General features: G+C 36.6%; 1 protein-coding gene across 1 annotated transcript in view; it reads left to right on the forward strand.

The window, feature by feature from the left end:
• Positions 1-244: 244 nt before the first annotated feature.
• LOC110464412 (uncharacterized protein C05D11.1-like) overlaps positions 245-25,049 on the forward strand; it is a 28,020-nt gene continuing 3,215 nt past the window's right edge. Inside the window, exons 1-21 of the mRNA XM_021519613.1 lie at positions 245-424; positions 2,630-2,712; positions 4,856-5,014; positions 5,206-5,415; positions 5,755-5,877; positions 6,099-6,239; positions 6,776-6,886; positions 8,032-8,123; positions 8,903-9,074; positions 10,136-10,246; positions 12,319-12,462; positions 12,914-13,096; positions 13,894-13,996; positions 15,893-16,026; positions 16,513-16,693; positions 18,240-18,325; positions 21,004-21,155; positions 21,745-21,981; positions 22,554-22,647; positions 22,989-23,149; positions 23,402-23,554. Coding sequence (XP_021375288.1) covers positions 280-424; positions 2,630-2,712; positions 4,856-5,014; positions 5,206-5,415; positions 5,755-5,877; positions 6,099-6,239; positions 6,776-6,886; positions 8,032-8,123; positions 8,903-9,074; positions 10,136-10,246; positions 12,319-12,462; positions 12,914-13,096; positions 13,894-13,996; positions 15,893-16,026; positions 16,513-16,693; positions 18,240-18,325; positions 21,004-21,155; positions 21,745-21,981; positions 22,554-22,647; positions 22,989-23,149; positions 23,402-23,554 — 2,975 coding nt within the window. The 5' untranslated portion in view covers positions 245-279. The remainder of the gene's footprint in view (positions 425-2,629; positions 2,713-4,855; positions 5,015-5,205; positions 5,416-5,754; positions 5,878-6,098; positions 6,240-6,775; positions 6,887-8,031; positions 8,124-8,902; positions 9,075-10,135; positions 10,247-12,318; positions 12,463-12,913; positions 13,097-13,893; positions 13,997-15,892; positions 16,027-16,512; positions 16,694-18,239; positions 18,326-21,003; positions 21,156-21,744; positions 21,982-22,553; positions 22,648-22,988; positions 23,150-23,401; positions 23,555-25,049) is intronic.

Below are 25,049 nucleotides of genomic sequence, written 5' to 3' on the forward strand. Positions count from 1 at the left end.
GAAACCGGAACAGGTTGGACGTTCTGGTTCAATGATAGTATAGGAAAGTTATTTAACCAGCAGTTATTTCAATGATCAGTTTTTATTACAACAATAAACGACGAATCTAAATTAAACTTGTCTTTCATGAATTTATTTTCAATTACAGAAAAATCGATTGAATAAAGTTAAGAGAATACTATACCGATATATAGTTATTTGGTTTTGACACAACCCCCTTCTCTCATTGGTTGTCTCCCTTTACCGGTGGAGTGAAATGTTATAAACTGAACAGTGAGCATGGCTGAATCTAGATTTGAGTTTCTTTATGATGTGACTGCTGATGGCAACATCCCTGTCTCTAAGTACAGGTCAAAGAACACGGGCATATCAGTTTTTATAGCCCAAGTCGAGGGTCCATTAGTGAATGGATACTTTTGCTTAGGTAAAATAATACTTATATCTATGATATTTGTCTGTTAAATTCATGTTACAAAAATTCACTAGGCCTAATTGTAAATTATATTGACTGTACAGTACTAACAAGTAATGTGAAAGCGTGACGTTAACTACTTATGGTAACATATAACTATAATTACAAATGTATATATATTTATTATAATGCATAATTAAAGTTTTTCTTCTCATTTGCAAAAGGCACTTCATTTAAGTGTAGGACTTATTTTGAGTATTTTCACACTCACACCTATGACTGCATGTATTTATGATCTGTGTAGTTTTATCAGCTGTCAGATGGTCTGGAATGACGTAGATCAGAATTGAAAACAAAGTTTTCAGCTCTCATTTTAGAGTTCCTGAGGTACCAGGTTCAGATCCCTTTCTGGCCTGAGTGTTGCTTGTTTGGTTTGTTTGGGTTTAATGTCCAGGCGACTAGTACTGTACCCCACATAAACCTTGAACCCGCGACCCAGGGGTGGAAGGCTAGTGGTAGCAGAATGTCAGAGGCTTAACACTTGGCTAGTGACCGCAGCCCCTGGCCTAATTGCAATTCTCTCTCACCTGTTACAAAATATGTGACGCCTGATGACTCAAAATCATTATTATTTAATGTGTGTATGCTAAGCGAAGGGAAACACGAACCTGGGTGGAAAACATTTTATTTTTAAGGGTGAAGAATTATAAGGAAAGTTGTGTATAACTGGGCCTGAGGTGACCTCTAATGAACAGGCTCAGCTTAATTGGTTTATAGAGTGACTCTGTCTAGAATTTGAAGGTTCCAGGTTTAGTTATCGGGGACTCGGGGTGACACCCTCTTTGAAGGTGTGATAAAAAGCATGCAATAGTGAAACATTTATGTTATCACATAACTTTAGCTCACCTGGCATGAATTTCCTGTGAACATATTGTAATGGTACATGTCAGTGTCCTGAGTGAGTACCTGTTAATTTATCCAAGAATATCAAATTAACTGTTTTCTTTAAACAATTCTAGAATATAAAATTAACTGTTTTCTTTAAACATGCATGCACATGCAGCAAGTCTTTTAAAGAACCAATAGACACAGGATTATGATATTTGGTAGAAGTATAGCTCTACCTAAGGAAGGAATGGTAAACATTTCCCCAAATTAATAGATACCTTCACAATCTTTCAAGATCACAAGGGTCAACTATTCTTTAAACCTCATACAACTCCTTATCCATTAGATTCAATCCTGGGGCTCAGAGCCATGATTTAACTTTGGTATGTATGAAGACCAGACATGAACATCTTTTTTTGTAATATATTCTGTTGAGGTCAAAGGTCAACTTTGAGAGCCTGCTGGGGTCAAAGGTCAACATAGGCTATTATTTGGGAAAAAAAAGTAAAAATATTTTTCTGAATAATAAAGATGCTTAGGAGGTTGTGGTATTTGGCCAGTAGCTGATGAAGTACTATAGAGTTTTCTGAAACCAATTTTTGTAGTTTTGAGGTCATAGGGGTCAAATTCTCAAAGATAAAGGACTTAATTCTGATGAAAAAGTATGAGATCTAAGGTGTTGGTACTGTCAAAGGTGTTAGAATATTTTAACCACTTCTTCAGAATGACTTCAGAGAACATGAGATTTGGCCTGCAGCATGCTGGTATGAAGGGTAATTAATATGTTCAAATGATTGACCTTGTTCTATTTTTAAAGTCACGAGAGGTTAAATGTGTAATTTTTTTCTACTGATTAACTGAGAGGTTGAAAGTCATGATTTTGTCCTGATAGCAAGCAGACATGAAAGGCTATTAAGTACCAGTTATCTCTCCAGCTGTTTGCCATCCTTCTGTAACCTTTAACTCATTCACCCCTGAAATTTCATAATGAACTATTCCAACCTTTAAATTTGAAGAGCTCAAATGTGTCTTCAGGGGTGAATGAGCTAACATTGGCTAAGGTCATTTGAACAAACTTAATATGAAGCTTCCATGGACCAAGAAATCAAATGTTATATGAAGGACGTGTTGTCCTTCTGAGTGCTGAGAGGTAGGGCCCAAAATGGGGAATATGATAGTGTATTACTTAAACAAGATTATATTTCAATGATTACTTAAATATCCAGGTGTGTGAAACAGGCCCTCTGTGCCTCGTTATATCTCGCCTAACAAAGCTTGTTATATGATACTAGGTGATGATTAATGTTAATAATTTCTTTGAATCCTCAGCCACCGAGGCCCATGATGATGATGGCCTTCCTCACACTTTGGAGCACCTCATCTTCCTTGGCAGTGAAGACTACCCATATAAAGTAAGCCTGGAATCAACTATCCATGACTATAAACTGTAATAACTGTTGTATAAAAGTAACTGCAGAAAGTTATTACAATGTATATCTGAAAATATTCAACCAGTTGTGTTTGTTGAATAAAGTACTAATTAAGTTACATAATTAAGGGTAATATGTAAAACATATGGCATGGGCATTTTTGTTGCATATGTGTAACACAGTAAACACTGTGTAAACACTGTAATTTCTTGGGTATTAGCCATAGGCTAAATTATTAGGTCATCTGAGCTTTGTTCAAGTGACCTAATGTCCTATTCCGATCACTAATTTCCGTCCGTTGTCGTGCGTTGTGCATAAACTTTTTACATTTTCAACTTCTTCTCAAGAACCAGTGGATAGAATTTTTTCAAACTTGGTCAGAATCATCCTTGGATGAGGCTATACATTTGTAAAATTGGGATTCCTACCCCAGCCCTAGGGCCAGGGCGGGGCCCCAAAGGGAAAATTAACCAATATTTCAAAAATCTTCTTCTCCAGACTCAGAGGTACTACAATCATTTTCTCTGCATGGAAAGAAAGATCATCGGGGATTTTAAATTGTAAATTTCAGGACCTCCGAGATATCCGTTCTCCCTTGGGGAGTGGGTAAAGTTTACTATAGTTTATATTGGGAAACAACACTTTTGGGTATATTTTGACAATTTTCTGTAGGAAATTATTCTTACTTGGTGAGAATTATCCTTGGAGGAAGATGGATTTAAAATGTAAAATTGGGATTCATACCCTAGGGGCCAGGGCAGGTCCCCAAAGGGAAAATTAACCATTATTTCAAAAATCTTCTACTCAAGACTCAGAGGTACTATTCATTGTTTCCCGCATGGATGGAAAGATCATCAGGGCCTTTATTTAAATTGTAAATTTCAGGACCCCCCAATCTATCCGGTAAAGTTTATATAGGGAAATAACACTTTTGGGTATATTTTATCCATTTTCAGCAGAAAATTATTCAAACTTGGTCAGAATCATCTTTTTTGGATGAGGGTATTACATTGTAAAATTGGAATTCCTGCCTCATCCCCAGGGGCTAGGGCGGGGCCCCAAAAGGAACATTTGCCAATACTTTAAAATTCTTATCCTTTGATGACATGACAAGTATTGTATTTCACTTAGTTTACATGCTGATTTCCACATCACATCTAAAGAATAAAATAAAGCTACCAGTACCTATGATATAACTCAGGTGACAGCTAAGGCCCTTGGGCCTCTTGTTTTAATTTTTAAAACCGCTCTTTGCAGGTTATCTGATGAAGCGGGTACTGTGACAAATTAAAATCGTTTAAAAAGTGCTGGTTTTGTGATATCTTTCTAAAATCTTAGACATCTTCAATTATTAATAGGTCACCAGGTACTGACCATAGGTTGGTGGTTTTTCTTCGGGAATCCCTGCTTTTCTCCACCACCAAAACCTGGCACATCCTTAAATAACCATAGCTGTTTATAGGACGTAAAACACAAACAAACCAAACCAAACAACTTCAATTATTAACAAAAACTACAAAATTACGGTAATTTTCAAGTTTTAGCATCGAATGTTTGCATGAAATATATATCATCTATATGGAGTACTTACATGTAGTAGCTAGGGGTCACCATGGCTGTTTACATTAAAGTTATAAAATGCATTAAAAAAGGCAATAATAGACATTCTTTGTTGAGGATAAGTACATGTTTAAGTATGTCAGGGATAGATAAAGTAAACAATTCCACAATTAAATCTAAATTGAATGCATCAATTACTGACATTGTTATATATCCTGATAAGTGAGGGCTACATGTACCTGACATTGGAAGTGTATCTGACATGATAGTCGTTAACGTTGTATATATAAGTTTTTGTGTAGCAGATAACCATCTGGCAATCTAACCAGGCAGGCAGCCTGCTGATTTTTTTCCAAAACATGAGATTTTAGGTAGCAGAGTACAGTAGAAATGGCTTGATCCGTACGCTACTGTACACTGCTACCTCAGGATTTTAGGTGGGCAATATGCAGGAAATAATGGCAAAACACTGTACAAGATATTATGGGTAATACCAATTAAACACAAACACAGGGAGAAACACTCCAGGCCTCGAACTGCATTCCCTTTTGTATTTTGGTTGCAGGGAGTGCTTGACCTGCTGGCTAACAGGTGCTTGGCATCTGGTACCAATGCCTGGACAGACACTGACCACACCTGTTACACAATGACCAATGCAGGCAGCGAAGGTTTCCTGAAGCTCCTTCCCTATTACCTGGACCACATCCTTTATCCAACGCTTACAGTGGGTACTAATTATAGTTCTATATAAAAAAGATTAAAACACCTGTAGGATAAATTTCAAAATGTGCATTTGAGACACGTGTCCATTAAGTAACATTATGATTACCTAAATAGTTACCTTATATTACCTAGATTGATTTTATAATTAGAGTCAGTAAGCAGAAAATAAAAAATATTTTAATGCTGTTCTAGGAGTCTGGCTATGTGACAGAGGTCCACCACATAAACGGTGAGGGAGAGGATGCTGGTGTGGTTTACTGCGAGATGCAGGCACGAGAAAACACTGGGGAGAGTCGCTGTCAGCTAGAGATGGTCCGTGCTATGTACCCAGGTCGTTGTGGGTACAAGTCAGAGACAGGAGGCATTATGGCAAATCTACGTGATAGTACCTCACACAAGAAGGTGGATCATTTTGAACATTCGCTGTGTTTATTCTATCATTTGTTACATTTTACTTTATACTGTATGCGGATACTGTAATTAAGGTAAAACCTGTTTGCTACCTCTGCTTTTTCTAAATTTACTTTAGAAAACATTTATAATGGTGAGAATGTTTCATTTAAGGAACAATGACTGAATTGTATTCATTTCAGAAAAAAAATGTTTAGAAAGATTTTGATTCAGGAATGGGGCTTTTTCAAGAGATGTTGCTCTTTTATTCTTTCAGTTGATTATGACTCAATATGTTTTGGAAATTTCTATACCAGCTATTGTATTTAACTTACTTGTTTGTGTCTGTAGGTGTGTGATTACCACCGAGAATTTTACCGCCCAGAAAACCTCTGTCTCATAATCACAGGTCAGGTTTCGGCTGATGAGGTGTTCCAGGCTCTGAAACCTGTTGAAAACAAGATCATCTCCAAGGTACCAAACTGATGAAAGTATTAAAAACAGGCATACCTGATTAAGTATCATTTGATAAAGATCAATCTTGGCAGTCTTTGGTAAATCATGGGTATAATATACATCCATCAACATCGAAACTTGAATAATTAGAAATGATAAATTTACCAGTGTATGTAAATAATGCGTCGCTTTGCTATTTGGAGTGTTTTTATTATCATTTTTTACAATGATACTTTCAGGGAAGTCGTTCTTCTTTTATACGTCCCTGGATGAGTGAAGTTCCACCTCTAGAGAAACCTGTGGTCATCAGTCTTCCCTATGCAGCCGACGAGGAAACACATGGCATGGTAAACCTGGCATGGAGAGGGCCTCATGTTAAGGTAATTTTAAGGATTCTTGTAACACTGCCAAATTGGAGACTTCTTTACTGACATGGCAGTATCTTTAGTATGCCATTTCTGAAAAGAAACAAATACCTTGCAGAACTTAAAATAGAACGAAAATGAAATTAATAACAATAATTGAAAAAAACACCCAGTTTTCTGATAGAAAAACCCCACCCAGTGAGGCCAGACCAGGATTTGAACCATGGACCTCTGATAACAATACAGTTAATGACCTACTTGATCAGAGTCAGTTGCTTGGCCTAGTTCCTTACAGTAATTAATAAAACAAAAAATAAGGGGAGATAACTGTATATATATATATGAAAACTACAGTGGGATATCTAGTGTTTGGCCTACGGTGGAAAAGAAATTCTTAACACAAATTTTCAGAAATGTTTAAAATGTATCTAACAACATTTGAATTGTACTTAAAGTATTCACCATTACAATACAGTAAGTTCGGGTATGTAATATTACTAAGCTTTTATAATGCAGTGGTTTGAGACATTTAACTATTTGTGTTGAAACAGGACCAGTACCTGATGAATGCCCTACACATTCTCCAGGAGTACTTGTCTGACTCGGCCATCTCGCCCCTACAGAAGGAGCTGGTGGAGGTAGAAGAGCCTTACTGTAGTCAGGTACTGTGAGTGAGTCAGACCTCATTTTTTGTCGGTAATTACTTGGATTCAAGATGAGATCAGATGGATGTAGCACAACCGATACTCATTAAATTGATAGCCAGAGGATTTCGTACATGGATAATTTCTAAACTAATCTGTAGATGTACCCTGGCACTACCTCAGTCCTATGCTGTACCAGGGTGGCTTAGAAGTTTTCGTCAGGGTCAACTTTTGAAGTGGATCTTTAAACTATTATTGTGTTCCATTTAGGGGTATGTTACAGTTGTGCTTGTACATAGCAATCAATCTATTAAAATTGGAATGCAGTGATCCGCTGAAGTGAACTTCTTTGTCTTGATGCCTCATTTCAGGGTAACAATTTAGCTGGATTCACTATGGTATCCAGTGAAAAGCTAATGTTTAAGGTGCTCACTAAACTGTTATATATATATACAATGGTAAACTGTATTTTATCAATGTAATGTATCATTACCGACTCCAAGAGACATCAAATTATGTAAAACTTGTAAATAAAGGCTAAAAATGTGCATAGTTTGGTTTGTTTTGCAATTGAACTGCACAGATTATTTCTGGATTTTTTTTATTTCCTGATCAATTATTAGATTTGCACTAGTGGGAAAGTGATTGGAGAGGTATCGTTCGATTTAGCAGAGCTGTTTCTAGTTATCACACCTGAAAAGTTCAGCTAAATGAAAATAACTACTTTCTTCCTAGCTCACTAATTGGTGAAACTTATAACGTGACTTGCACACAATTATGTCATTCTTTTTGCTGGAAGATCTATTGTGACATCTAATTTTGTTAATTTTTAGAGCATTTTTTAAGGGCAAAAGGACAGGTGTCTGCTTGTGTTACCCTGGTAGTCTCTATACACAGGTCACTGTATAGTAAAAACACTTTAGACCATTTCAAATTGTATGTTATAGACAGGTGATTGCTATAGAAAGGTAGAAGCTGAGCAAGTATTTTTACTGTTTTTGATGATAATATTTTTCACTGATCATTGAGGAGAAACCATGCTGAGATAGTGACTTATACCTGTGGTATGTGTTAAATTTAAGAGTTGCTGCAGAGATTTTTCCACGCAAAACTACATCGGTAGTCTTCCATAGCTTTGATTAATCTTATCTTTCCTTATTCAGATTTCAGCAAGTGTCATTGAGAACTCAAAAACACTCATATACTTCAATTTCACAAATGTGACAACATCAAAACTAACAGAAGTCAAACAAAAGTAAGTACATTTTCAAAACATGTTATGTTTACTGTCTAAAAACATTCAAAATCAGAACTTGTAGAATTCTATGCATGGTGAAAGAATTGAGATAGAACTTTTGAGTTATAACAGTGTTGCATAAATATTGATTATGAAAAGTTCTTTTTACACAACCAATAAGATAAGTAAATCTTATTGGTTGGGTAAAAAGAACTTTTCATAATCCATACTTACCAACCTGAAGAAAATATTTAGAAAAAGTGTTGCGTAAACTTTAAAACGACTGTTTGGTTTCATGAACAAAAAGCGTGAAAGTTTGACCCAGTGTAGTCAAAGTGATATATAATATATATATATATATACTCTGATACAAGTCTTCACCGAGGGATTTATTCCCTTTTCTCAAAACCAAGGTCGAAATTGCTCAATCTTCAACATATATATGAAAGAGTCATTTTTGTGCCCCCACCAATTTCGTGACATCTTGGTTATACTTTGTAATGATAGAAGTCGAACATTTCTCTAACTTCACGTATGGATACGTCTTGAGGATTCCTACACCTGATGAATCAAATGTAGGTCACTGTGACCTGTATTTTCTGCTTTACTGATCAGTAAGACATTTACTCGAGCTCCATTATTTGTAGACATTGAGTTCAGCTCCATTTCCGTCACAGCAAAAGTGGGAGGGGGTGGGGTGGTTATATTTTAAGTTCTAGATACCGTTTTGAAAAAGATCATTTGTCAACTCCTTTTATGAAAATCATGTGGTTGAGTTTATTGACCTTGGTTTGCAGAGTGAATGAAGTGTTGAGAAAGACCCATCAAGGCTCGTTAGACATGGCCAGAATAGACAGCATAGTTCACCGTAAGATTCTGGAGTCTCTACGGCGTATAGAAGATGCTCCACATGACACTTTGTCCTTCATTATCATTGGAGACTTCCTGTATAGCCAAGACAAAGCAGATGTAAGCAAGTACTTCCTCACAATGGTTTTTGATACCAGCTATTTTTACCCCAATCAACAGATTATTAGTTAAAAAAATACACATTAATAATGGTAAGCTTGAAATGAAACTGCATTAGATTTGATGGATAGGATTTTGATTAGATTTACATGCTGTACTTGATCTTTATGTCTACTTGAATTATTACTTATTCTAAAATTGTACAATTGTTTTTAATCACATGATTCTCTAAATCTTTTGGTTGATTTTTCAAATACAGGCATAATGGGAAAAGGTTTAAAAAAAAAGGTTTTAAGATTAGCTTGAAAACATTTTACTTGATTTTCTTCACAAGTTTCATAGTTTAGTTATTTTACATCACAAATTTCTTAGATATGATTGAAACTGACTTTTTTGAAAAACAATGGAGCATTTAACAGCTTTTGTAACCTAAAATATCGATTTGCCAAATTGATAAGCGCATCCCCTATATGTGCCTTTCCCCTTTTTAGAACAGTTTGAAAGGTATAAGCGCTCCCTTTCCCACATATCCTCCACTATGGCATTCTGTGATTAAAAGATTCATTTTCTATATACTTAATATCAGACACTAGAGTCTTGTAGTCTGGAAAGACTCTTTCAGTGTGTTAGAAAAAATAAAGAACAATTTTGAAATTCTTCATGGGAATATTTCTGAAGGTTGTGTTGTCTTTACAGTACCTACAGCCTGATACAACCTATGCTTGTTATCATAATAAGCACCCCCCCTTCCGCTAATTTTCATGTGTCCTGGCACTAATTATAGAGAATATGGTATCGTTGTCAAGATTTGAAACTTAGTTTATCAAAATGTGTTTGAAGCTGAAGATATCTGATTTTAAGAATTCAGTTTTAATTCAAAACTGGGTAAAACACATTATATAGTTGCAGAAACATTAAGTATATATGAGGAATTTGACCTGAACAAATTTGTTTCAAAAGGTAAAAATACAATGATTGACTTATTCAGCTGTTATAAAGCCAATGGCTGTGTATTATGAATAGGTGATATAATTTTACCAAAGCCTATTTACTGTTAACAGACAGATGGACGTGTCAATGTGGTCACACAGTATCAGAAGATGAAGGCAGAGAAGGAAGATTTCTGGAAGGATCTGCTGGCCAGGTTCTTTCTAAATGAAGTCCAAGTTGTGGTAAGATTTATGGCCATAAATCATAAAATCTTTTCAGCCTCCAGCCTTGTCAGCAAATTGTTCAAAGAGATACCTTTGTTATATTTACAATAAAGCTCTGTTTACTCAAATTTACAAACAGACATAAGTCAATCTGATTAAAATCATATGTTACATGGCTTCGTTAACTTCGTACTACGCCTGAACATCTGAATGTGCCGCGGTCAGGGTCATGTTCAAGTGACCTTTAGATGAACCAATCAGAGGCGCGCTGGCAAAAGTTTGCCAGCGAATCGGAATATCATGGAAGATAGATAAATGGCGAGGGGTATTGAACAGATTAGTTTTCCAAAACAAAATATGGCGGCGGGAACTGTTGTTTCTACGACGCCAAGGAAAACGTACCCATTAGGTAATAATTGCTTAGGCAACACCGCCATACAGTCTTTCTTCTCTAATAAAGCTTCGAATATCTTTTTCTGTTCATGTTTCAGACGATCAATCTCAAATAACTTGCGCATCATTCTCATCAATGTCTGCCATATTTGTTACAACTCTGAGCGCCCTTTTGAAAGAGGGTCTCTGATTGGTCAAAATCAGGGACGTGATTGACATGACCCTGACCGCATCACACACTCAGATGTTCAGGCGTAGTACGAAGTTAACAACACCATGTAACATATGATTTTAATCAGATCAGTATAATCATCTGCTGTCTGCTTTGAAATATATTTATGTTTGGTGGCTGAAAAGGTTAACTCTTTTCACCTCTAGGCAATTTGAGTAGACTCTACCATACATTCATCAGGACGACTTCACTATGGTCTACAGTGGTGAAAGGGTTACTAATTGTACTGCCCTTTTTCCTATGTCACCTGTAAGTGATGAAATTTCAGTTACTCCTGTACATGTGTTAGCACTGGTAACCCTGTTATAACTAATCTGCTCGCCGATATCCAGATTTTTAAACGTTTGACGAGTATATTCCGACAACATGATTTATTTCAAGACATCTTTTTTTATATTAAAACAACGAATTTTATATCCAGAGTGTTGCCGTATTATTAGTTGTGAATTAGGAAATTAGACGTGCGTCAATTATATCCGGACATATCCTTAGCAAATTAGAAGGTCGTCAATTAAATTTTCCCAACAGCCTTGTTATCTAACTCACCAATTAGACTGACGATCGACTAGGGGCACAGCGGGGGGACTTTACACCTCACCGCACAAGTAGTTACTAATTCACAACTCATATAACGGCGACACTTTGGATATAAAATTCGTTGTTTTATTCAAACTTTTAAAAATCCGGATATCGGCGAGCAGATTAGTTATAACAGGGTTACCAGTGTAGGTATAGAAAGAAATTCCAAAAACGAGGTTTTTAGACATTCACCTGCATGAGGCTTGACCAAGTGTTGTACCTCAAAAATCTCAAATAATTTTTTGAAATTTCTCTATCTTTATCACAATCTCACAGGAATTATTGATTATTGTTCTCCAGCATTGTCCCACCTTAAAAAAATCTCTAAATTGTAACTGTATATATATAGTTGATTCCAAATCGATGAACTGATCCTACTGCGATATGGTTACTGGTGTTCACTGACATGTTCCAAATTAATTTGATGTAGTGAATGCCTGTGTGAGTTTTCTGTCCCCATTCCAATCTCATTTACCAGCAATAGCTCAGAAACCAGGAAAAAGTGTTTTGACTGGGTACCATTTCAGAAATCATGTATTTTTTTTCCTGAACAAATTGGACAAAAATGAATCTGGCTGCAGTATTTAGCATGCCCCATTTCGACAAACTTATACTGTGCAGAATTTTTTTTTCCATTGTTCTGACATAAAAAAACAAAAATATATTCTACACTCTTCTCTCCCGTTTGATAGGTTTACCACAAATATGAGAGAGAAAAAATATCTTTCCTTTAGTTAAAATGAGAGAGCAAACACCCTTTATCTGCAACGTTAAGTGTGAATTTTAAACATGTGATAAAAAGAAATGCTGGATTGTTAAGTATTGTTTATTTGTTAATGTATTATATAAAGTATTGTAGTGGGTATGCTTTTTCATAAATTAATAGATAGAAGGTGTTCCCAGTAAAACGTTTATGGAAGAGTCGGGACAGGAAGAAAAAGACAGAGTTGCAAAGCAACAGAAACATCTTGGGGAAGATGGTTTGAAGAAACTTGGTGAAAGATTGGAGAAAGCAACAGAGGATAATGAGGTATTTTATTAAAACGCTAAATAAATTTTGAAAAATAAAAACAAATGTTTAATTGTTTTTGTATAGCCCTAAGCTGATTTAATTTTGTTTGTCTTTTGCTTTTGACACTGTAGCTAAGTTTTATAACGACTTAGTCTGCTTGAAGGGTTCATGCTCATCAAGTGTCATTTCCAGATGTATCCACATAATTGTCATGATCCATTAAATGTATATATCTTAAAGTTTGCATGTGTCAAGCAAGAATCTTACTATTAATGCAGACCTATGTTTTTTTTGATGGATAATCATATGGTTGTAGTTTTCTTGCCTGTACATATTAACAGCAGAAACTTAAATAATTCCAATCTGAGTGAGCAGTTTAATGGTTTTAAGTTTTTGAAAAATTATTATTTAAATATTCGAAGTATCAAATCTGTTTTCAAACTCTCGTTGAATCATAATTTGATTTCAGGAAGAGGCTCCGGAAGATGTGCTTACTCAAGTATCCGTTCCAGATGTATCTAGTATACACTTTCACCATATCAACCCTTCTTCCAATCTGGATCCCAAAACAGCAAATGCAAACCTGAAATTCCCTTTAGATAAAATTCCTTTTAGATTTCAGCTTGATGACATGAAAACAAATTTTGTCCAGGTAGGATACAAGTTTACAATTAAAAAATTTCCTTGAAATTATATTTGTAAATCTGTCAATATTCAAAGTAATATATATATTATGTAACAAGTGAAATTATTCATTCAAGCAAATGAACGAATGTTACTATCAACGTTACTGATCTAAAACTGATCTAAGTTTCACAACTTCTTATCAAAAAAAAAATGTGAAAAAGTCTCAAAATCATGATTTATGCTACTCTTCCCAAAATGACTGCAAAAATATTTATGGCATGATTTTAACATTTATCATTTCAATATATATTTATAAAAAATATTTTGGATTAATTTCCAAAATTAAAAATTCTGTAGACAAAAGGTACAGTTTTGAAAAGTGTAAATGTTTTGACTCCAAGGTCATAATTTCATTGATCTGTATCAAATACACTGAGGTTATTGATGCATTTTGTAGTTTATAATCTATGATACTGAAATCTTGATTCTGCCTGTTGTTTAAAAATTATCTTTTTGCTACTCTGTGCTATAGACATGACAGAGAACCTAATTTTACTGAAATTTGTGATGTGATTATTTCACATATTTTTTACAGACTATTTATAACTGCAAGATAAACCTTACACTCACCCAACTTACTGGGCATCAGACTCCAAAGAGTTTTTGACAAATTTTGAATAATTCATAAAGAATATTTAAAGAATTTCCTTGTGATTGATGAATTTGAGCAGTATATTCATACCACTGCTCAATAATGATAATTCATTATCACATCAATGATCCAGTGTTGAAGATAACAGAACAAGTGATGTTTATTTGCAGATCAATGCTCTCCTGGACTCAAGCAGTGTGCCACGAGATCTGAGATTGTATCTGCCTCTTATGTGTCAGGTGCTGTTTGAGAGTCCGATCCTCAGGGATGGAGGTACGTTAAGGACTTAATTAATGCTAATAACATTATCAATTTCAGTGAATTCTTTAAAATATCTTAATCAATTATAAAATTGTTATTAGAAAATCGAAAACATTTCAAAATGATAACTAATACAAGTGACATTCTTTCTGCTCTTGTTGCATGGACATTTTAAATTGAAGTAATTTTATTACCTATAACTAGATCTACCTAAAGCAAGACGTGACCAGTTTATATCAAAATATTATAAATGATTAGTTCATTTGGTGAATACACTGCTTTGAAGCAAATGCTGGACATTTTTTGCAGGTACAATTATGTAGCTTTGTGACTTAACTTTATGAACACACATGAACTATGTCTCCCCTTTGACTGATGAATGACATATTGCATTAATACTTGTTCTTCTTCTTGGAATTCCTCTTCTTCAGGTGTAATCTTTTTTGGACATAACTTTAAAACCATAAAAGATGTCCTGTAGTCACAGTGCCCTACCCCTCTGTCAAAGTTCAAATAAGTGTAAAATTACCGCGGAAGTCTTTTCTAGGCCAGTTCTTTTAGTTTGATATTTTGATGAAACCTGAACTATACCTCCGGCACCCATAGGACTTATATGTCACTGTAACCTCCAATTCAAGGTCAAAGTTCAAATAAGTGCAAAATTCCCGAATAAATCTTGTGTTGGCCCTAATCATTGAATTGTCATATGATGAAACCTGAAGTGTAATGGTCCTCCAATGCTCCAGGAATTGTGTAATGGTCCTCCAATGCTCCAGGAATTGTGTAATGGTCCTCCAACGCTCCAGGTATTGTGTAATGGTCCTCAAACACTCCAGGAATTGTGTAATGGTCCTCCAACGCTCCAGGAATTGTTATTATGATGAAACCTGAAGTGTAATGGTCCTCCAACGCTCCAGGAATTGTTATTATGATGAAACCTGAAGTGTTATGGTCCTCCAACGCTCCAGGAATTGTTATTATGTTGAAACCTGAAGTGTAATGGTGCTCCAACGCTCCAGGAATTGTGTAATAGCTTAACGCTCCAGGAATTGTGTAATGGTCCTCCAACGCTCCAGGAATTGTGTAATGGTCCTCCAACGCTCCAGGAATTGTTATTATGATGAAACCTGAAGTGTAATGGTCCTCCAACGCTCCAGGAATTGTTATTATGATGAAACCTGAAGTGTAATGGTCCTCCAACGCTCCAGGAATTGTTGTTATGATGAAACCTGAAGTGAAATGGTCCTCCAACGCGCGTGGAATTGTTATTATGATGAAACCTGAAGTGTAATGGTCCTCCAAGGCTCCAGGAATTGTTATTATGATGAAACCTGAAGTGTAATGGTCCTCCAACGCTCCAGGAATTGTGTAATGGTCCTCCAACGCTCCAGGAATTGTGTAATGGTCCTCCAACACTCCAGGAATTGTGTAATGGTCCTCCAACGCTTAAGGAATTGTGTAATGTCCTCCAACGCTCAAGGAATTGTTATCATGATGAAACCTGAAGTGTAATGGTCCTCCAACGCTCCAGGAATTGTTATTATGTTGAAACCTGAAGTGTGATGGTCCTCCAATGCTCCAGGAATTGTTATTATGATGAAACCTGAAGTGAAATGGTCTTCCAACGCTCCAGGAATTGTGTAATGGTCCTCCAACGCTCCAGGAATTGTGCATTGCACAGTGATTAGGTCACTGTGACCATCATTTTAATAACAAAGGTTAAATATGTACAAAACTTTCAATAAAAAGTTTGTCTGTGCTTTAAATATTAAACTATTGAAAAATTGTGCATCCACGTTTTGCTGAAACTTGAACAATACCTGCATCATCCAGCTGATAAGGGGAGACATGTTTTTTCACAAAAAAAGCTCTAATTTTCCTTCCTTTTTTTCCCTTTCTTTTTTCTAGAACTTATTTCCCACGAGGAGATTGTAAAGCAGCTAGAAGCTGACATGTTAAGTTATGGTGGAGGTTTAGGAGTGACCGGTGGAGGAAACTTCTCATGTGGAGCCTACCCCCAAGTGGTTGATCTGCAGCTTCAGGTAGGCTTGACATTGTGTAACAGGTGGGACCTACTGCTAAGTGGCCATCTCCAGCAACAGATAGGCTGATGGTGTGTAAGAGGTTTGAACTACCACTTAAGTGGTCATCTCTGCATACAGGCAGGCTGATCTTGTGTGACATGTAGGACCAACTTTCAACCTCCTAACATTGTGTCTGGGACATTTGATTGGATCACAGTCATGTTTGCCTCTGTATTGTCATGCTACAATCATTTTAATATTTGTACTGTACTTTTCACTTTTGATTTTGAAAACAATGAAGATATGAATTTTTCCATTGATAAGTTCTTATACCTCACTTGTAAATTGTAATAAATTATTTTATACCTATTGTAATTCATGTACATTTTTCTTCCTTCATAAAAATCTTAATTCAAATTAATTAAAGCAAACTTGTAAAGAATCAAACCTTATTTGAATATTGATTGAGAAGATATGTCAAGACTTTTAACATTTTATTGTCAGTTGGAGAAAGACAAATATGAGAAGGGCATTCAGTTGATGAAGGAGCTGTTGTACAGATCAAAGTTCACAGTGGACCGTCTGAAGATTGTAGCCCAAAGACTTGCTAGTGATGTAGCCAGTAGTAAACGCAAGGGAATCAAGGTAGTCCGCACCATGATAGGAGACATGGTGTACCACACAGGTACAGTATAGGAGACATGGTGTGTTACACCTGTCAGGTACAGTATAAGAGACATGGTGTATTACACCTGTCATGTACAGTATAGGTGACATGGTGTATTACACCTGTCAGGTCCAGTATAGGAGACATGGTGTACCACGCAGGTACAGTATAGGAGACATGGTGTCCCACACAGGTACAGTATAGGAGACATAGTGTGTTACACCTGTCATGTATAGTATATGAGACATGGTGTGTTACACCTGTCAGGTACAGTATAAACTAAACGCAAGGGAATCAAGGTAGTCCGCACCATGATATGAGACATGGTGTACCACACAGGTACAGTGTTTGATAGGAAAAGATGGTGAATCACACCTGTCGGGTACAGTATAGGAGACATGGTGGACCACACAGGTACAGTATAGGAGACAATGTGTACGACACAGGTACAGTATAGCAGACATGGTGTACCACACAGGTACAGTATAGGAGACATAGTGTGTTACACCTGTCATGTATAGTATATGAGACATGGTGTGTTACACCTGTCAGGTACAGTATAAGAGACATGGTGTATTACACCTGTCAGGTCCAGTATAGGAGACATGGTGTACCACACAGGTACAGTATAGGAGACAATGTGTACGACACAGGTACAGTATAGGAGACATGGTGTACCACACAGGTACAGTATAGGAGACATAGTGTGTTACACCTGTCATGTATAGTATAGGAGACATGGTGTGTTACACCTGTCACATATAGTATAGGAGACATGGTGTATTATACCTGTCACATATAGTATAGGAGACATGGTGTATTACACCTGTCAGGTTTAATATAGGAGACATGGTGTATTACACCTATCAGGTACAGTATAGGAGACATGGTGTATTACACCTGTCATGTACAGTATAGGTGACATGGTGTATTACACCTGTCAGGTACAGTATAGGAGATGTGGTGTATTACACCTGTCAGGTACAGTATAGGAGACATGGTGTATTACACCTGTCAGGTACAGGGTAGGAGACATGGTGTATTACACCTGTAAGGTACAGGTTAGGAGACATGGTGTATTACACCTGTCATGTACAGTATAGGGGACATGGTGTATTACACCTGTCATGTATAGTATAGGAGACATGGTGTATTATACCTGTCACATATAGTATAGGAGACATGGTGAATTACACCTGTCAGGTTTAATATAGGAGACATGGTGTATTACTCCTGTCAGGTACAGGTTAGGAGACATGGTGTATTACACCTGTCAGGTATAGTATAGGAGACATGGTGTTTTACACCTGTCGGGTACAGTATAGGAGACATGGTGTATTACACCTGTCAGGTACAGTATAGGAGACATGGTGTATTACACCTGTCAGGTATAGTATAGGCGACAATATGACCTAATGTGTCATTTACATTTATGTATTTGCATATCAAAATATTTTCAATGATCTCCCTAAAAAATGATGACAGCATCAGTACATGACATAATGTATAGTGTTCTATTATATATAGTGGTTACCATCAAGTGGTTTTTCTTTTCATGCTGTAGACTGTAATGTGACAGTGACCAGCATGCTGAGACAGGAGAAGTTTTTAAAGAACACACTCAAGCAGCTAGAAAGTGACCCGGATAAGGTAAAATCCTAAAAGCTAGGTTTCTGCTGTTTTTGCATTATTGTACTTGTATGAATGATGTAAGTAAGTATGTTTATTGTCAGCAGCATCAAATTTTAAGAAGCTCTAAACTTTCCCTAAAACTACTAATTAAATCAGTCTAAAACAAAGTGCCAGAGGAATAGAAAACTGTTTTGCAATTACAGCCGGACTATGTATTCCTTGTGGAATCCATCTGCGTTCCAATTGCCATCCAATTCGCTGAACTCTTTGCATGGACGTTGGATCTCCCACTTTGCATAGTTTTGCACTTGATGTGAGTCTGTCAAAAGTAACTGTCATAAAGCTAATATTTAGTCAACCACCTGTCACTTATTGTTTGTAATGTATCATATTATTTGTTTACAATCCCTTGCTCAGGAAAATCTTGTGACAGTAGACTTGTCCTGTATTCACAGAAAGAAATTGCATGGCCCTGATTCAGCTTATTACTTCTTATTCTAGCGTAATAGTATTTTCAGACATATCAAAATGCAATGAGTTTGTCCTGTAAATTGTATTGTTTGCATTTGATTAAAGCCATAATAATACTTAACAGCGAAAAAAAACCCACCATGACATTTATGTTAAAAATGCTAAAAATTGTTGGAATCAATCTTTGATCATAGGTAAAATGTCATAGACATCTCAGAAATTGACATTTTGGTACAACATAACATGTATTGTATCAGCTCACCTGGTCCGAAGGGCAATGTGAGCTTATGCCGTACTGAATAAGGGCATCACATTACTGCATGGTTTTGTTTTGTAATAGTCTTACGGCCCATCGACTTGGCCGAGAGTTTATACCATTCATGAAAATCATATCATGCTTGAAAAGTAAACATTGCCTGAGATCTTTTTCATCATTCTTGAGAACACTGCCTGAGATTTTGTACCGTGCTTGAGAACATTGCTTGAAATTTTATACCATGCTTGAGAACACTGCCTGAGATTTTGTACCATGCTTGAGAACATTGCCTGAGATTTTGTACCATGCTTGAGAACATTGCTTGAGATTTTGTACCATGCTTGAGAACATTGCTTGAGATTTAGTATCATGCTTGAGAACACTGCCTGAGATTGTATACCATGCTTGAGAACATTGCTTGAGATTTTACATCATGCTTGAGAACATTGCTTGAGATTTTATACCATGCTTGAGAACATTGCCTGAGATTTTGTATCATGCTTGAGAACATTGCCTGAGATTTTGTATCATGCTTGAGAACATTGCCTGAGATTGTATACCATGCTTAAGAACATTGCCTGAGATTTTGTACCATACTTGATAACATTGCTTGAGATTTTGTACCATGCTTGAGAACACTGCCTGAGATTCTTGTACCTTGCTTGAGAACATTGCTTGAGATTTTGCATCATGCTTGAGAACACTGCCTGAGATTTTTGTACCTTGCTTGAGAACATTGCTTGAGATTTTGTACCATGCTTGAGAACATTGCTTGATATTTTATACCATGCTTGAGAACATTGCCTGAGATTTTGTATCATGCTTGAGAACATTGCTTGAGATTTTATACCATGCTTGAGAACACTGCCTGATATTTTATACCATGCTTGAGAACATTGCCTGAGATTTTTGTATCATGCTTGAGAACATTGCCTGAGATTTTGTACCATGCTTGAGAACATTGTCTGAGATTTAATATTATGTTTGAGAACATTGCCTGCGATTTTGTATCATTGAATGAGGAAAATATAGTTCCTATCAATTTGTCATGTCTAACCTGTTATCCCATACACTGTAATTAATTATGTTTGAGAAAAATGTGAATTGTCAGAGAATGTGTCATGCTTGAGAACATTGCTCAAGAATATTTATCATGCTTGGGTAATATATAGTTCCTGTGAATTCATGAATTGATTTAAGTACTTGTTCTCGAATGTATATCAATAATCGTGTTGACATCTATAATTACTTTATTTCAAATTTAACCTTTTACATTTCATTATTTTCCATGTCCAAATATCTGACTAACGCTGCTTCCTTTGAACAACTTCTCCTGAAGAACTGGAGGACCTAGGGTCACAACATTTGACCTGTAGGTAGATGGGATGAAGTGCTATAAAGTTTCCTAATTAAAATGACTTTGACCTACTCTCAAGGTCATAGGGGTCAGATATATTAAAAAATTCAAACAACATTTAAAGGACCATAAGGACTTAAGTCATGATACTTGGATATGTTATGTACTCCAGCAGTGCAAATATTTTTCTTCATAACATCATAACAGTAATGAGGTCACAGGTCAGCTTTAAGTGCTAATCAGGGGTCAAAGGTCAACATGGGTTAAAAGCTTTAAAGATCTTCTTCTCAAGTTCCATAAGGCCCAGGGTCATGACATTTGGTCAGTAGGTACCTGGGATGGAATGCTCATTAAAATGACCTTGACCTATTTTCAAGGTCACAGGGGTCAAATATTTGAAAAACTTCAAACAACAATATCCTTAGAACCATTTGGACTAGAGCCATGATACTTAAGTATTTTATGTAGACCAGCTGTGTTAATCTTTTACTTAATTACAGTAATTAGGTCAAAGGTCAACTTTAACTGCCAGCCAGAGTCAAAGTTCAACTGCTTCTCAACCGAGGGAGGCAACTATTCTTGCTATCACACTTATCCTTTCTTGTTTTGTAGGTTTTAAGAGATATAGAACAATTACGCCAAACCATCACAAGACCAAGTAACCTGAGAATACACCTGTCGGCTAATGTAGAAAGTCTGATACCATCACCTCAATCACCGTGGATACAGTTTGTACCTAGTGACATCACAGATGTACCAATGAGGTAAGCATATATAGCCTTGAAAATCTTACACACAGTGAAATAATTTATTTTTGAGATGGTTGTATAATATGTGGTAACATATTTAGTCATGCTATAGGTATTACTATTAAGTTTGTTGCATTAGTTCAGTACTGGCATGAAGTTTACCTATTTCAGTGACTATAAGACTAACATACCTGACCTTTGTTTGTTTCAAGGACCAGTGACCGAATCAAAGCTTACATACAATGAAAGATACTTGGATGATCTGTTACAGTACCTGTATGAATCATACATACTGAACCTGTATAGGTACTTTCTAAGCCTGTTTTAGTACCTATGTAAAGCTGACTTAACTGTATGACCTCTTTTAAGGGACCTTTGTTTGTTTCAAGGACCAGTGACCGAATCAAAGTTTACATACAATGAAAGATACTTGGATGATCTGTTACAGTACCTGTATGAATCATCCATAATGTACCTGTATATGTACTTTCTAAGCCTGTTTTAGTACCTATGTAAAGCTGACTTAACTGTATGACCTCTTTTAAGTGCCTGTAGGAAGCTATATATATATATGCCTGTATAATCCCCTTGAACTGTGTTTTAGTGGCTGCATGAAGCAAACATACGAGTATAACCTTGGGTACGATGAGAGCCCGGAGACGTGTGTGATCATGGGGGTTGGATCAGTCGAGTCATCTTACCTGATACAGGTCGTACCCAGCATCTCATCCTTCATGGATGCTGACCTCCCAGCTGTACTAGTCTTCATACAGTACATGACACAATGTGAAGGTCCCATGTGGCGCCAGATCCGGGGGCTGGGGCTCTCATATCACTATGGGTATGTATATATTCAGTATCCAATCACTATGGGTATACCCCAGTATACACATCTTGTGTTCACTTAATGAGGTCATGATGTTATGTATAAAACTAGCAAGCAATGTTTAAACAGAACTGTGAGATATTCTTCAATACATCTAGGCGTAATTGTTCAAATCAATGATAAGCCAAATAGCACTCCAAAACCGCAGCCAGTCAGAGATGTTTAATATGTTTACACATTCCGCCCCTTAGAAGATGTTAAAATGTGGTCATAAAGATGACTCGGCTCCACTAAGGGGTGGAATGGGTAAACATATCACATGTTCCTCTGACAACCTGCAGTATAACAGTGCTATTTTGCGAAATGTCTCAAAACTTTCTGCCAGCTAATTACTTCATTGACTTCACATGTTATGGCATAGTGAGTGGTTTAAATTTTACATTAAAAAAATATGTGCGTATTCAATTTTACTGAGTCAGGCAAATCACGAAACAAGATTGAATCCGTAAGTTTTGTAGAGTGTATAAGAAATAATACCAAACATTGATGACAATGATGATGCATCAGAATTACGTGATATCTTGCAGGATAAGTGTTGATGCAGAGAAAGGTCTGCTGAAGTTTCTCCTGGCTCGGTCAACAAACATCACAGGGGCTTACAAGGAAGGAAGGAATATTGTGGTAGGCATTTTTATACAGTAATGAGAAGTGAAGTATGAACGCTAAATTGGTTAACCTAAGATATAACTACCATGTTTCCCTGATGAAATATACGCTATCAAGGCATAAGAAACCAAAAGTGTCTTTTCTATGAGAAATATTACTGGTAACAATCAAAATAAAAGTTTTATTGTCTCTGCTAAATATTAAATAACAATTAGTTGCCACTGGTTTTAATAAAGCATTTTCGAATTTAAGTGCAGAACTTATTGGTTCTGGAAGAGAAAAATTTTTGCAGAGGAGACTGAATTGTGATCCTGTTTCTAATTTTACTGTGACAAAATTTATCATTCTGTATATAGATGGGATATGTGAACGGAGAAACACGGTTCTCCGCAGTGGAGTTGGAGTCGGCCAGAAGCAGTCTGATATTTGAGATAATTGAGGAGGAGAAGACGGTATCTGGTGTATCCGAGCTCTCCATGCTGTCTTACTTCAGGGGGACAAGTCTGTCCTACAACAAGTAAGTGTACATTCCATAGGGGAAAAGGAATGCTATGATTATCATTTGTTACCTAAGAATCCTCTGCCTATTATGACAAAACCGAGGAAAAATAATGTTTTATATCTACATCTGTCCCTTCTGTCAGCCTGATTCGTTTCTGTAAAACACAAATTAATTGAAAGGTCTGATCACTATAATTATAAATTTTGAATGTGATATATTGAATTTGCAACCAATTACTTATAAATGCTCATGTCCTGCTGTTAACAGGGAGTTGTTGTCAAAGGTTGCCAAGGTTACCGTAGCTGACCTCCAGAGAGTAGGTCCCAAGTACATTTCACCACTGTTTGATGTGACCAGGGCTAGGACTGCTATCTGTTGTCATCATACCAAAGTGGATGAAGTAAAGACAGATTTTAGTCAGTAAGTATCAAGGTGGCTGACATAACATCACTTCTTGTTGGCAATTCCTAATATATTCCAAATCTTACCCGTTAGTTCAAAGTTGGTTTAGCAAAGACCCAAAGTCTGCTAATGAAGGGAAGCTGTGTGGCTGAGACTAAGGGAGAAAATCACATTGAGACTGACTTTAGTATGCTTAAAAAATGGAGAGTGTGTGGCTGAGACTGGCCCCAGAGCCCACTTGTATAAAACATCTCAACTCTTGAGATTTCCTCAGGTCTAAGATTTCCCATAGACAATACATTACTTGAGATTTTCCTTAACTTTGAGATGTTTTATACAAGTGGGCCCAGGTCTGCTAACAAAGAAAGATAATCACATTGAGACTGATTCTTTAGGTCTGCTAACGAAGGGAGACAATCACATTGAGACTGACCCTTTAATATGCTTACAAATGGAGAACTTGTGGCCGAGACTGGTCCCCAGGTTTGCTAACAAAGGGAGATAATCACATTAAGACTGACCCTTCAGTATGCTTAAAAATGGAGAATGTGTGGCTGAGACTGACCCAAGGGGCCTGTTCGTATATTCGGGACAACCAGTTTGACTGTTTATAAATGTAACAATTTCTTGTATAAACCCTGACTGACCTGCAAATGTGTATGCAGGCCTTGCAAGGCTCACCTGAAAGCAGCATCAGATAACTAGGTCCGACCTTATTTAATAAACAAACAACAGTGGTCCAACCGGTTTGACCGTTTAAACGAAAAAGGCCGAAGGGAGATAATCACATTTAGACTGACCCTTTAGTATATGCTAACAAATGGAGGGTGTGTGAAAGAGGCTTGCCTATTGAATTTGCTATCAAATGGGAGGCGAGAGAATGAGGCAGACTTGTTATAACAAGGGTTGATAATGTGACCCAGACTGATCTAAATTTGGTATCAAAAGGATGGCATTAGGCTTAAACTGACCTTTTATTCTGCTATCGACTTTTTAAAAACTTTTCCAATACTAAAGTTATGTATTTTGCAGCAAATTTGATTAATTTTGATAAATATTGAGATAAAAATCATATCCTATTATTTATGTTGCCAATATCTATGACGACAGTGACGTAGATGACATTGATCTATTTACTGGGGATTGTCTGAAATAAGACTTCCTGGATATACACTTCCAATATGATATTTGAGAATGACCTTTTTAGCCTACCAATGTTACTGCTGGAATTCGGTGCTGATGAATTAACATTGCCTCATGTTGTCCGTAAAAAATGGACACTTGAAAGTTTTAACACATTTACGAAACCAGTAAGATATGATGTTGTTTGTCCTCTTGCTATATTTGAGATCTGCTATTTATGGGCGGATGGTCGAGTGGTTCACACTCCGGCCTTCCACGCAGGCGGCCAGGGTTCGATCCCCAAAGTCGTTGTACGCATGGATACTCAGAGAAAGTGTTTTTCTCTTGCCCACACAACTCCAACAACCCAGGTGGAGTATAAATTGGTCTG

The sequence above is a fragment of the Mizuhopecten yessoensis genome, unplaced genomic scaffold (assembly GCF_002113885.1).
Source record: "Mizuhopecten yessoensis strain PY_sf001 unplaced genomic scaffold, ASM211388v2 scaffold10987, whole genome shotgun sequence".
Classification (NCBI taxonomy): Eukaryota; Metazoa; Mollusca; class Bivalvia; order Pectinida; family Pectinidae; genus Mizuhopecten; species Mizuhopecten yessoensis.